The sequence below is a fragment of the Archocentrus centrarchus genome, chromosome 2 (genome assembly GCF_007364275.1).
Source record: "Archocentrus centrarchus isolate MPI-CPG fArcCen1 chromosome 2, fArcCen1, whole genome shotgun sequence".
In the NCBI taxonomy this organism is placed as follows: Eukaryota; Metazoa; Chordata; class Actinopteri; order Cichliformes; family Cichlidae; genus Archocentrus; species Archocentrus centrarchus.
Genome location: NC_044347.1, coordinates 29,172,114 through 29,187,007, shown reverse-complemented (window position 1 = coordinate 29,187,007; position 14,894 = coordinate 29,172,114). Strand labels below are relative to the sequence as shown.

At 39.1% G+C, this 14,894-nt stretch overlaps 1 protein-coding gene across 1 annotated transcript; it reads left to right on the top strand.

Annotated features, from left to right (window-relative positions):
* Window positions 1-603: 603 nt before the first annotated feature.
* Window positions 604-14,609, top strand: LOC115793637 (uncharacterized). Its single transcript, XM_030748695.1, has 6 exons — window positions 604-3,520; window positions 10,512-10,621; window positions 10,716-10,841; window positions 11,038-11,144; window positions 12,161-12,342; window positions 12,426-14,609. The coding sequence occupies exons 1-6, from the start codon at window positions 1,067-1,069 to the stop codon at window positions 12,585-12,587; spliced, it is 3,141 nt and encodes a 1,046-aa protein (XP_030604555.1). The 5' UTR covers window positions 604-1,066; the 3' UTR covers window positions 12,588-14,609.
* The last annotated feature ends 285 nt before the right edge of the window (window positions 14,610-14,894 follow it).

The window sequence follows — 14,894 nt, the reverse complement described above, 5'->3', positions numbered from 1 at the left end:
TATTCCTTTTCATTAAGGTATAATATTTTTTCCACTGTGCTTAGACTCAGTCAGTTTTGTTTTTGGAAATAACCTCTCTGGCTTTGGAGAAAACCCCTTTACATGGTACTGGTGAATGTTATAATAGTAACACAATTCATTATTTACAGGCAATACCTTATTGGGACAGATCAGCTCAAAGTGTTACCATACAGGGAAACACTTTTGCTTTAAGCAGCTACATGAAAACAAGACTCTCTGTGTCACAGGCAAACTATATATATATATATATATATATATATATATATATATAAAATCAATCTGTTAGAGGTATGTGCCATATATGTAATTATATATGTAATTATAATGTGTGATTTTATAATAATTTTAATGTGTGATTTTATAATAATTATAATGTGTGATTTTGAATGTGTAAAGAAAGTCCAAATCAAACGGTGCTGGTCTCTGGGTGGCAGAGTTTAAGCCTGTGGTCATGTGGGATCAGCCTTCATTTAATCCCTTAGAGAGAGGAGAGAGAGAGAGAGAGAGAGGAAGGAGAGAGGGAGAAACAGGAGGTACTTATTGATGTTGAACTGTTCTTAAGGCACAGTACTGATTTGAGAACCCCATAGCCACCTTTGGAGTGGAAATCTCAGAATCTGGATTTTTCTTCCCGCTTTGTTTGGAAATTTGGAACGTCCCGTAACACCTACAGGATTTTACAGATGTCATATTCTGGTAAACATTCATCTTTGCTCTCTGGAACCTGGACTCATTTGAAAATCCCCCCTCATCATCAGAAACACTGTGAGATTGTTTTTTTAATTTTAATTTTGATTTTTTGGAATACTGGCTTTTATTCTGTGAAGGCACTGTGATTTCTTCTGGGATCTCATCTGAAAACCAAGACTGTATTTAAATATTAGTCTTAACACTCATAAGCCATCCTTGACCTTTTTTTTTTCAGAACATTGGCTCATTTTCACAAATTTAACATATTGTGAATCTACACATTTATCTCGGAAACTTGGACACCATTTCTTTATTAACACATTTTGTTGTTTCTTTTTTACCCCCAATTTTACTAATGGCTCAATCGAGCTCTAACCCAAACCCAGATCTGTCAAATGGAGCCCTTGTACACAGCCCAGAAGGTGTTTGTTCAGACCTGGATACCCACAGAAGAAGTGAGGATGCAGAGGTAGAGGATGAAGATGAGGTGGAACTAGCAGAGGAGGTTGCGGAAGATGTTTTGATGATTGCTGAAGCAGGACAAGCTGAAGATGAAAGTAAAGAATTGAACGAATGGGAGAAAGGAGAAGTTATACAAGAGATCCTATTACCAAATGGAGAAATAAGAGAGGGAGAGGCTGAAGTTGAAAGACCGGAGGACGAGGGGAATGAAGGAATGGGAGAGGGAGAGGGAGAGGGAGATGTTGATCAGGAAATAGACAATCATACAGCAGAGGAAGAATGTGAAGATAGAAAGCTGATGACTGAGAATCTACATCATTCTCCAGTATTGGCAGTGAATGAAAGAGGGAACCAGCAGATCTTAAACAGCAGTGGAGATCACAGAGAAGAGAGAGAAACTGACGAAAACAAACAAGAGGAAATAACGGCAAGCGCAGAAATCGACATAAGGCAGGAAAATACGGATGAAAGCACCAACGATCAAGCACTCTGTGTTCAGCTTGGAAGCACTTCTGTATGGGAGTTAGGAGTGGGTGCACAGTCATGTACCGGTCATCCAGAAAAAACAGAAACTGCTAATTTGCTCCCTACTGCAAGCATAACAGAGTTTCATCTCAACATAGATGTGGCCCCTGTTTCTACTGGGATAAATGAACAGGTCAGCATCCAAGGCGATCTATGCCAAACTTCAACGCTTGGCACTCATGGCAAACCAGATGATAGAGTTACCACAGCTGAAGAGGTGGCCAGTCAAACCAGCCAGCTGGTTAATGAGAGTCAAAATGAAATAAAAAATAATGATGGAAACGAGCACTCACAATCCATGAAACAGGAGGCCATTAATGATAATCTTATGTGGCAAAATGAGGAAGTCCAGGAGAGTTTAAATAATGCAACATGTTCTTCTGGTGATGACTTCCCCATAGGAGGTGGAACAAATCAAATATCACAAGAACCAGAGCTGGTGACCCTAACTTCTGAAGAACAGTTAGATGATGACATTAAAGATACAAGGATGAAAGAAATCAACCAGAAAGAGCAAGCAGAAGAGCAAGTTGGTACCTGTACAGGGATGGAGGGGGGAGGAAATAGTTTAGAAATGAAGGGGAGGATATGTATTAATGTTGCTGGAGAGTTAATGGGTCAAGAAAAGCCCAGAAGCAGAAATGATCTAGAAATGCAAGCAGAAAAAGTTGATAAGCTTGAAATCCAAGCTGTAGCAGTTCCTCCAGAACCAACAGGGCAGCTTGTAATAGAGACGTGCACAGACACGCAGCACTATGTGGATTTGAACCAGGCAGAAGAAGCTTCTTTACTGGAGAAAGGGGAAGAGGTTAAACTTGACAAGGAAGGGGGAGATGGCAAATCAGAGGAGAATGAATTAGATGGGGAAAGTGATTTGCAAGATCATCCTTTGCAGCTCCTAATAAAAGCAGAAACAATTTCGGAAAACAACATGAAAGAACACCCACAAATAGAGACCTTTGTAGAAGATGAGAAGGGAGAAAGTGCAGCGGAAGAATCAATGGAAGGAGAGGTGGAGATGGGAGAAGAGCCAGTGACGGTTCTCGACGACGAGACTGAAATGGCAGAGGAGACAAACTTAGATGAAAAAAATTCTTCCACCATTACAAGCTGTTCTGATGATGCCATCAACAAGACAGAAGATGAAGAATATCAAAGGCGCCAAGGAGAGAAATTTGAACTGGAGAACAAGGAGAAACAGAAGGATAAAAAAGAAGAGGTAAAAAAAGATGTGAAGCTAAAAACAAACAACAAAGATGTAGAATTAGAAATAAATGGAACCATTAAAAGACTGAAGCAAACCATGGAGAATGGGTTCTTGTGTCCTGAGCCACAAGCTCTTAGGAAGGATGGATTGGGGAAAGTAAAAGTCTTGTCACCCAGGAGAAAAGATAATGACTGGATTAAAGTAGATCAACCAGAAGAGAAGACTGAACTAGAAGTGAAGGACTGGAGGAAAGAACTGAGGCATGTCAAAAAAGAATTTGGGGAAAATGAGAGGGGAAGGAAAGAATGGGCAAACAAAGAAGCTCCGGCAGCAGAGATGAGTCCACCTAGGAAGGAGGACTGGATGAAGGAGCTGAAGTCAGTTATCAAAGTTGAATCCCAGCCCAAAAAGAGAGATGAACAGGTAAAGAAAAAGAGAGTGGTACTGCTGGAACACGGCCACTCATACATCCCTCAGCGTGAGGTGATGACTGGAGAGATGAGAGAGGAAGTCAAATTGACCTCCAACAGGAGAGCAGAGAGCCCCCTGGCTCCTGTGCGCAGGAACAGTAAAACACTTGAGAACCAGGACTATGAAATTTCCCTCTATGTTAAGGTAATGAACCACATGCACACACAGTCCTTCCAGCACTGGATGTCAATAAGTCCTCACATGCTCTGAGAAAAGTGACGGTTCCTTTGAAAATTTAGTCATGAATGTCAGACTGATAATAGTTCAGAGCTGTACAGTGCTTTTTGTTTTTTAAATTTTAGTAAAAAAAAAACTTTAATGTGCAAAAATGAAAAAATGAAAAAAAAATGAAATGAAAAAAAGAAAAAAAAATCAGTTCCCCAGAAAAACGCCACAAAATAGCAAATTACCATCATGTACTGTAAAAATACAGGAATTTTCCATAATTAAAATACAGAAAATTTCCGTAGCTTTAAATTTACATGAAATTTATTTTAAAATATTTTTATGATGTTTTTATGTTAAACAAAAGATATTGACATGGGTAAAAATCATGAAAATAACTAATAACATGGTCAAACACTGCTGTAATAAATTTAATTAGGCTTAAAATCAGAGTAAAAACATTAATTGGGCTTTATTGTGTGATTTTATGTGAAAGATCTTATGCCTTTAATCCATATTCAATGTGATAAAAAGATATTCCAATCATATACAACTGTCAGAACACTGCTGCTGTAAGAGCACTTCATCACCTAATATAAAATTTAGTTACTTAGAACTACACTGTGATTGAATTATATAAATGACAGAATTACAAAATTTTGTTTCACAGTCACAACCCTTACAGTTAGGACACATTTACTTTCTTTGTCTTTTACTTCTGTTAACAAATAGACCACAACTGCCCTGCTTTTAAAACTCTTGATCACAAAAATTCTGACAGTCTGTTATAAAAATGAAAGCCATCTGTGCCAAATGACCTTTAGTGAGCCATACAAACAAAACAGAGCAAAAATCCAAAACATTTAACAATTAAACTAAGGGTACCTTAAACTTAAAGACACCTGAAGATATTTGGATACTTTTAGACAGCGAAGTTATGTTTCAATCCAGGTGCAGTTGACAATAGTTAAAATTCCCCCAAGAGAAGGTGGCCAAAGACCATCACTCTCTCCTTATCCCTCCTGACTGACTCCTGAGTTTTGAGTTTTGCTTTTTGCTAGTATCCTCGTCACTACATGAGATGTAGCATGAGATGGTACAAGGTACAATTCAGGTTAAACAGGTGGTCCAGCTCCACTAGAATGGCATATCCACAGGTGAATCTGCAAGGAGGCTTGCTTTATCTCCCAGCACAATCTCTAAAGTGTGGCAACGATACCAGGATATAGGCTGTTACATATGCAGAGCAGGACAGGGATATAGAGCCACATCACCAGTGTCTGCTTCTTTGTGCAAGGAGGAACAGAACAATTTTTATTATTACTCATTAATACCCAATTTATAATGCAGTATTGTGCATTTTATTGTGTAACAGCTTTTTGCATTTGGATATGCATTTGTGATCTCTCATGAAGTGTGGAATGAGAGGAATGCAAATGCAGTATGCAGAAAACAGCAGGTTAAATTGAAAACTAACCTTTAATTAGGCTGCACAGAGAAGTCCATGATACACTAAAGCAGTAGTCCACCGAGGAGAAAATAAACAGCAAAATCCAAACTTCTTCAGAGGGCGACAGTGGAGGTTAACAGATGATCTGAAAATAAACAAATAAAATATAAATACACGCAAGCAAATTAGACACAGGAGAAAAATGCCTACCAAAATAAAACAGGAAGTGAGAACCAATATTTTGAAACAGGGAGATGCAGAGACTGGAACTTTAAAGAATGAATAACACTGAAGCATCACCAAGAGAGAGCACTGAGGGACCACCACAGAAACACCACAGCTATGAAAAGTGCAATCTTTGAACATTATTAACACACTTATGGTGCAAACTCACCTTTTCACAGTACCTCTGGACCCTAACAAGTCATTTAAGGAATCTGCTGACAGAACAAACAAGTTTATGAGTGCAGGGAACACTTGAATAGATAATAAATGTTTCCATTGAAGGGTGGCCGTGGGTCAAGAGGTAGAGCGGGTCACCTACTAATCAGATGGTCGGTCGTTCGAGCACTGACTGCTCCAGTCTGAATGCCAAAGTATGCTTGGGCCAGATACTGAACCCCGAGTTGTTCCTGTTGCGTTCATTGGAGTGTGATTGCATGAATAGAAAGCACTTAGACTAGAAAGTGCTTGTATGAATGTGTGTGTGCTGTATAAAGCGCTTTGACTGCTCATGTAGAGTCTATATAAGAACCAGTCCACTCACCACTGTAGCCGGTGTAGTGTCTGACTGTGTTGACCAAGAATTCCTTCAAACACAACATCATGGCATCAGTATCAATAAACCACACTGGCTAGAAGTCTTCACCTTCTCTTCCAAAACATTGAAAATTCCACACTGCTTTTTTGTAAGTGTCCCAGAATCCACAATGGTCTTTATACATAAAGTCAGATTTCAAAGTTCACTGGTATGATATAAACTCTGATTAGCTGCAGAATTGTTCCTGAATTAACCTTTTAACTTCTTACTGAGAATTTTATATTATTAAAATTAAATAATTATGAAAATATTTGCATATTTTTAGTGTTGTAACAGGAAAATTCAGTAAAATTAATAGGAAAAAATTATGTTAAGTTACAGTTAACATGAGATGGTACAAGGTACAATTCAGGTTGCACAGGTAATATTATAACAGTAGCCAAGCTGATGCATGCTCATGTCAAAGTAGTGTGTGGAGATGTTGGTGGTGTGCCTGAAACATTCAGTGCAGGCTGTGGTTGCTTCATATAGGTATGTCTATAGTCCTGCTCTTAAAACTATTGTTGTTGTTGTTGCTGTTGTTGCTGTTGTTGTTGTTGTTGTTGTTGTTGATATAGCCAGCTGAGCTCGATGAATTACAGCTGGCTCAAAGGGCCTTGGCCTGTGTAACACAAGACATTTAAAAGATGGATCACAGTGGAATTAGAAGGAGGAATGACTCTGGCAAACATGTTTGTTGGATTTAGCAAAACCATTTTGCCTCCTGTGTTCTGGAAATAAGCCCAGGCAAGCTGTCCTGTGGCACGGAAGACAAAATCACTGCAATCTGCAACTGAGTCGACTTATCCAGTTGTTCCAACAGTTTTCACCATAACATGAACATTGCACAAATAAATGCTTTCACGTTAGGCAAACTCACACATATGCACCTATGGACAAATGAGTTTTAATGTATAAATGCATAATGTTGTGTAATATGTAGATTTCTAGTAAGACTTCTGAATGAAAACCTACTGGTATTGTGACGGTATTGTGAAGCTAATCTTGATCTGCTTATCTTATCCCATTAAGACACTGATGTTCTAATCCATCAGGATGGTAGCCTACATCGCTTCATGCATGCAATTTTAAATACTGTGGACAAACAGACCTTTGTGTATCTCACACAAACAGAGAGGTCACTTCTGCTCTCTGATTGAGCAGCATATTCCTTACCGAGGTGAGAATAAAAGAGGGATTACCAGAGAGGTTTATTAGTGCCAAGAAAAAAAAGCACAAATATCTGAGTGTTGCCTCACACACACATAACACGCTTGTTCTTCATTTGTGCTCACTTTCAAACAATGCCTTTCTTTGTCATGGGCCCTATGGGCAGCATAGCTGGAGGTAGATAAAAATATTATGTAAAAGTTCAAGTTCTGTGTCACTGGAAACTCTGCCTCTAGAAAGGTTGAAAAGGCTTAGACTGACTTTATTTACCACCACTGAGAAAATGAGCCAACCTGTCAATAGATATGTGAGCAGTTTTGAGTATTTCTTTTATAACAGTATGATCACAATTATGTCAAAAGAAGCATTTATTTTCAACCTATAAACAGAGTATACTATGTGTGCTTTTGTTCTTCCTTGGTACAGTAAAAGGTAACAGTAAAAATTAGGTTGAGGTCACTCATATCTGAATAGTGTTACTGTGCTATGCTGCCACCAGTAGCTTGCAGGGTTAATCTCAACCTTCTCACTGTGTAAGCTGATTAGCCTTCTGTTTGTTGCTAAGAGCTTTGAGAACAGTGCTGCTGCAAACAACACGTACTCACCTCCGGTATGGGTTCATTACTGTATTACACAACCCTCATAGACTAAAAAAATAAGCACATTGCTTAGAAAAATAAAGCGTTACTTTAATTAGTTACATTACATTTGCATTACTTTTGCATTCTTCTACAACCCATCTGGATTTTTATTACAGTAATTTTTAGAACTTCTTGTTAATATCAGATTTCTCATGTACCACATTATCTATTAAAATGGAGCAGATAATAAGACTCGGCCAGATCTGAGGTGTGTAAGATTCATATCTGAATCTAGGCAATATTTTAAGAAATGCTTCTTGGCAGTAAATCTTGTACTGTTGGAAAGCCTGTTTATTTGCCCTTAAATTGTGCCACGTTTGTAAGGAAAATGTGGTTTGAGCAGCAGAGTTGGGTTTGTGGGTTCCACCCGTGAAAACCTTGCCAAATCTCTGCCAATGCCAAACAGCTTATTCTGTTGTTGACTCTTGTTTGGTGTCGTTTATTGGATTGGATCGCTGAAGTCTGAAGAAACAACAGCAGCCTGGTGCTTCACCAGCTTCATCACACACTGTTGTGGGATGGCATCCCATTCTTTAACCAACCGTTGTGTTGGTCACGCCGACACAAACAGCAGGCCCAAGCTGATCCCATAAGAGGTCAGTGGGCTTGAGGTCAGGACTGCAGACGGGCCATATCACCCCATCCACTCCCAAATTTTGGAGGTAGCATCTGATAAACTGCACTCTGTGGGGGGCGAGCATTGTCATCTTGGTTGATAGCGTTATGCCCCAGACTGTGGAGATATGGGCAGGGGTGAAAGTGAGCCAGTAAGGTCCAGTACTGCGTACCACTAAAAGATTCTGCGCCGGTACGCAGTACCAGCAAAAGTTGGAGCGGCTGTCTGCTGTAAAGCCGTCATTTAGAACCGGTCACGGCTGCACTTTGGGTCAGAATAAATCTGCTAGCAATAAGCAGTCTAAAACATGACGTAATCAGTTAATAAATTTCTTTTTTTTCTCATTTCAAATTGTTTCTGAACTGTTTGTGCTATGCTGGCGCCTCAAATCTCTAGCTTCTCTGTCCTCAGAGCTCGAGGACAGCCACATAAAATGCACTGCATCCGTTCCGCTTATAGGACGGATGTAGTGCATTTTATAGGGCAGGCTAGACCCTCCTATTTTGATTGACAACTCGTTCGGTCAATCATGTAATTGGCTGCACCAAAATCAATCGAAACGCTACGTGACACCCCCTGGTTATTATTGGCCATGGAAAACCCATTTCTTAATGTAATTGACCGAATAAGGTGTCAATCAAAATGGGAGTGTCTAGCCTTTCATATAAAATGCACTACACCCCGGAGGACAGGACACGGCCGGTTAACGACTTGGGTTTTCCAGAGCCAACAATAACCAGTGGGCGTAGTTTTTTCAGGTGATTTTGGTTCGGCTAGTTAACAGGTTAAAACGTTCACCTCTACGTTTAATGTCGGTCTTCTTGTTACAAACTATCTCAATTAAAAGCAAGAAGAGATTAACTATTTGTGCTTCATGTTATTCTGCTCAATTTACACAACACAGCACAGTTCAAAAACACTGCTTATGACCAGAGATTTCATTTACGTTACATGAGAGCGCATTCAGCTCCAAAACACAGTGGTTGCCAAGAGGATTGAGCTTTGAGAAAGTTTGGTGGTTATTTCTGTCCAGAAGTTTTGTATTGGTGGACAGAGCCAGAATGCATGGAGGTGGTCATCAGTTGTGTTAAGTGTGCATTGTGTGCAAACATCTCAGTTCCTTAACAACAAAAATATATTCCACATTGTCAACTTGTAATTTCTGCCTTATCCAGGCAGGATAAGGCATATATATATATATATATATATATATATATATATATATATATATATAAAATCTGTATGTGTGTGTGTGTGTGTGCTTGTCATAGTACCTGCAAGAATTTAAAACTACTTTCATCCCTGGATATGGGATTGCCACTGGTTGCATAATCTCATCTCAGTAGCACTCTGCTTTGTGATTGCCTCCAATGACAACAAGCCTGACATAGGGTATGTGGGCATAGCTCACATACTCAATTCAACTGCTGCTCATCCCACAAATGCATTTTCCTTACACCATTTAAGAGCAAATAAGCAGGCTTTCCAGCAGCAGAAGATTTAATGCCAAGAAGGATTGTTTCAACAACGACAATCAACTAAACACAAATGTTCTTAGTTTTTGGTCTGAGTTTATATAGCTTTAGCCTGACACCGCATGCAGAAAACTCAAGAGTGATCTGCTCATTTACTCTTTGGCACAGTAACAGTAACTTCATTATCATGCAGATAATAAATAATATTTTGTGTTTTTTAGTACTTTATTTATTCCCTTAATGGGTCTGCTTATTTATTTATTTTTTTATTTTAACCTGTCTGCTTATTTTTAACCAATTTGTTCTGCTCATCATTATCTAAATTTCTTAAGTGCTTATTCGTTCATAAATTTGTATGTTATCAGCTGATCACCTGTAGAAAGTAAATCTGGTCCTTTGATGTATTGCTGTATCAACTAGTGGCTGGTGCTTTGGCCTTATTCTCATGTGTTGACTCATGTGCCAACTCAAACTGACCACTGGATGGAGCTTCCACGGTGTGGAGAGGCAGGTAATCGCCCAGTAGTTCAAAGGCGCTGCACCCTTGTGAGGGTCCTTCGGTACTGTTAGCTTCTTCAGAAGTAGGTGTGGATGCTGTGCAGCTCTTCATGCCTGAAGTTAACTATTGAATGTCTGCCGTTGTGATGTCTGCTGGTTCTTCTGGGGAGTTGAAGGCAACAGAATATCATGGCAGTAGCTTGTCCTAGCTATTATTGGCCAAAAGGCAGTGTGGACCCTGGATAGGGCACCAGTCCATCACAGCCCTCAAACAGAGACACAACTATGCATGCTCACATTCACACGTGTTTGTGTGTGTAGGCAGGAAGTGACGGCGAGAGCATCGGAAACTGTCCTTTCTCTCAGAGACTCTTTATGATCCTGTGGCTAAAAGGAGTCATTTTTAATGTCACCACAGTCGACCTCAAGCGGTAACACAGCGCAAACACATACACATATTCATACTATGACCCGAATGCATACTTTACAGGAATAACAACATGTGACTGAATTTTGGGTTATCAGGAAACCAGCTGACCTCCAGAAACTTGCTCCAGGAATCAACCCTCCTTTCATGACCTTTAATGGGGAAGTCAAGGTCGATGTCAACAAGATAGAAGAGTTTTTGGAGGAGAAACTAACTCCACCTCGGTATGCAAACACACATTGAAAGGGATAAGTTTGCGAGGGCAGGCCATGTTGAGCTTTGTGGAGAAACATTTTATTTCACGCTGTACAATCTATTTAAACTGTTACTATAGTATGAAATGTCAAAGTACACGAGCACCATTTCTAAAAAAACTAGATTGAGGATATTCAGCTGATTTCTCTAATTTGTCTTGACCAGATACCCCAGACTGGCTCCCAAACACCCCGAAGCTAACACAGCCGGCATCGACATCTTTGCCAAATTCTCATCTTACATAAAAAACCCAAGAAAAGACACAAATGACGGTAAGAAGGGACACAGTTGCACTGGAAACAACAAAGTTCAATTCCTCATTAACTGTGCATCAAGTGAAAAATATTGCTTGAAGTAATAACCCTATATCATCTCACCCACAGTGGCCCACAGTGACTCTATGAAAGTGTTTGTATTGAGGGTCCACTGCATCTGCCATGCCAAACTAATCAGCACTAAGTGGGAGTGCTTTATAAAGCATTCTAACACTGAATCTAGTGTAGCAGGTGAAGAAAGCAGGACGTGTGTTAGCATTTTATTCTTAGGCTCCAGCCCCACCACGACTGAACTGCTTAAGCGGCAGATGGATGAATGGATAAATTCTTTTTGTGAGGCAGCAACATGTTCTAATAAAGTTTTTTTAACCTTTATTTATACAGGTTATCTCACTGAGACAGATGGTCTCATTTTCAAGAGAGACCTATTAAACAGTTATTAAACAGTTGTTTTATAATGTTTTCTCCTGTATCGATGAGGTAAACAGTTGCTATAATTGTTTTGACAAATGCTTTCAATTCTTGCTTGGTATCAGATTTCAACTAATCACAAGTTTAAGGCCTCCTTTGTTGTATTTTTGGTTTCACAATGCTCCAAAAGTTTTACACTGGTGACGGATCTGAGCTGCAGGAAGGCTAGTTTATCACCCAAACTCTTTGACTACAGATCCATGCTTTTGGAACATGTGCACAATGTGGTTTTTTGAAAAATGATCACTTATTTGATATGTTTAAAATACAGGGTTTAAAGGATTTGCCAAATATTTATACTGTAATTATTTGCATTTTATACAATACACAAAGTCTTTTGGAAGTATACTTGTAAAGAGAAAGTAAATACTGGTGGATGTATAAAGAAGAAACTTGTTGTTCTTGCTCTTACTGGTGGGAAATATCAGTTGTTGCAGCTTTACTGTTGAGATAGCATATCTGAAGTTTCATGTGTTATCTCTTTCAACCTATGACTGTCAGTCATTCAGCAGATTTTTCTCCCTGTATCTTTGCCATTGAAGCCTTACAAAAAGCTTTGTTGAAGTCCCTTCAGCGTCTGGATGACTTCCTAAGGACTCCCCTGTCTGAAGAGATTGATGCTGATGTCTTAGGAGATGTGCCAGAGTCTACTAGGAGCTTCCTAGATGGGTCTGAGCTCACCCTGGCTGACTGCAACCTGTTGCCTAAACTACACATCCTAAAGGTTTGGAGCCTAATTAGATTGCTAGAACTTTTACATGGGCCTTATCAGAAGTACCCACTGTTTTTCCCCCCTTTTCCCCTCAGGTTGTAGCTAAGAAATATAGAGGCTTTGAGATTCCTGAAGAGATGACAGGGGTGTGGCGGTATTTGAACTGCGCCTTCCAGAGAGAGGAGTTCACCAGGACCTGCCCTGCTGAGAGGGAGATTGAGTTTGCCTATATGAATGTTGCAAAGCAAATTAAATAAAAAAAAAAAGTAATAGGGGTGAATAAATAATCAACCAACAGGTGTTTGACAAATAGGCAAAAGAAAATGTGTAAAGATTTAAGAAACAATCAATAAGGAAAACTAATAAAAAGGACAGACACCACAGTTTGTCTAAAAAATCTATATAAAAGTACTGTAGAACAAAAACAACAGATGAAGAGTGAAAGGGTGGTGACTAAAGTCTAAAGAGAGTTCCAGGAAATAGTCTAGACTCAACTGATAGCAAAACATTTATGATCTGATTGTATCTCTGTGTAGGCGTGTCTGTGCACTCATGGGTTGGACTGCATCTTGACTGTCAGCAGTCAGATCTACAGCGTTTTAGGGCCACATTAAGAAAAAAAACATTCAATGGTGCATTTTGAGAATAAAGTCAAAATTTTGAGAAAAACCTTGAAATGCGGAGATTAAAGTTGTCCTTTCAAGTCCAACAACTGCCATGCCACATCTGCTATACTCTCCAGAATTTCCGGTGTCATGAGTTAGTGAAATTATACTTTAGAGTCAGTTTTAGTAACGAGAAAATAATTTCTCTTTTAGTACATTAACATGATGTAGTGTAAGTATGAGGACGTTAAAGAGATGGTGCAGAAAGCTGAAGAACACACAAACTGGACAGATGCAACTGAACCATCGTGCAGTACAGAGGGGATATGTTGAATCACAAAACACAATGAGACAGCTGATCAAGTTGTTTCATCTACACAAGGCAGTGACTTGAAATGACGACTGTAATCTCAAAATACTATTTTGACTTTTTTTTCGAAATTTTGACTTTGTCAGAATGCACTATTCAATATTTTTCCCTCAGTGTGGCCCTAATACTCCTTCATAGCTATCCCTTCCTAGCAGTAAAATCTTTAGGTATCACGAATCCCCTGAAAGTCAAAGTCCTAGAACACATAATAACCAGGTCTCAGTAGCTCTTAATGAGGTCATATGAACCTCAGTGACTTTATTCACCATATCAATTCAAAAGCAAATGGCTGAATAAGAACCAGGAATAAGAAACGCTAGAATTATAATAAACATAAGTGCGATTGGCATTATTACAGTAAGAGCTAAGTCATCTGAGATTTTCAGCAGCTCTATGGTACATCTATGGCATTAAATTGAACATCCTAGGTGACATCTTTCTCCAGTTATCACATTCACAAGATTTTCAGAAAACTTTACCTTTGACCTTCAGGTCAAAGTCACCGAGAATCAAACTCATCTGAGATTTTTAGTAGGTGCACCTAGGGTAAATATATAGATTATACTACAGCAACAACCATGGTGGTGCGGAAGACCCCCACCCTCCATGACCATATCTAACAGCATGCCCAACCATGGGCTTGGGTCACATATACTGTAGACACACACACACACACACACACAGAAACAGAGGCAGTCTGTGATCATTAAAAACAGTTTGTAAGAAATCAAAATGATCTTTTCAGCTTTATTTTAATTAAAGTTACACTGTTAATGTTGCTAGTTTAGTACACTCTTAAATTGCTTCCAAACATGGCAAGAGCCTTATTTTTGGTAAATGGAGTTCTTATATAGTGCTTTTCTACTCTAATTGAGCACTCAAAGCGCTTACACTTATTTTTCCACTGCAATATTCCTTAAGTATAAGCACATGAAACACAATGATTCTACTGAGGTCATGAATTACTTAATGATAACGATAAATTCAATGTAAATGAAAACATGAAGGATCTGTCTGTTAGTCTGTCTTATTAAATCAGTTCAATAATTATACTAATGTGTGCTGATGCAATGATACCATTTATTGTGATTATCTTTGAACTACTTATTTTGTATTTGATGCATCTGACTGGGTGGGTGTGGGCAGGCCTTGATTCAGGTGGATTTGTGTAATGTAGATAAGTTTTTGATGGACACATCACAGTTCACTTAAAGACAATTAATACTGTATAATATATCCAAAGTATGCCGTGTTATCTCTTTCAATCTACTGCTCAACATAGATAAAGTGGATTTGTTATACAAGACTCACCTTCATCCTTAATTGCAAACTGATCTACAATATACACTGATCAGGCATAAAATTATGACCACCTGCCTAATATTGTATTGGTCCCCTTTTGCTGCCAAAACAGCCCTGACCTGTTGAGGCATGGACTCCACTAGAGCCCTGACGGTATGCTGTGGTACCTGGTACCAAGATGTTAGCAACAGATCCTTTAAGTCTTGTAAGTTATGAGGTGGGGCCTCCACGGATCGGACTTGATTGTTCAGCCCATCCCACAGATGCCCAACTGGATTGAAATTTGG

Coding starts and splice junctions, on each gene's coding strand:
- LOC115793637 (XM_030748695.1), top strand. CDS start 1,067: ATGGCTCAATCGAGCTCTAACCCAAACCCAGATCTGTCAAATGGAGCC. Junction 10,622..10,715: donor ACCACAGTCGACCTCAAGCG/GTAACACAGCGC, acceptor TTGGGTTATCAG/GAAACCAGCTGACCTCCAGA. Junction 10,842..11,037: donor GAGAAACTAACTCCACCTCG/GTATGCAAACAC, acceptor TGTCTTGACCAG/ATACCCCAGACTGGCTCCCA.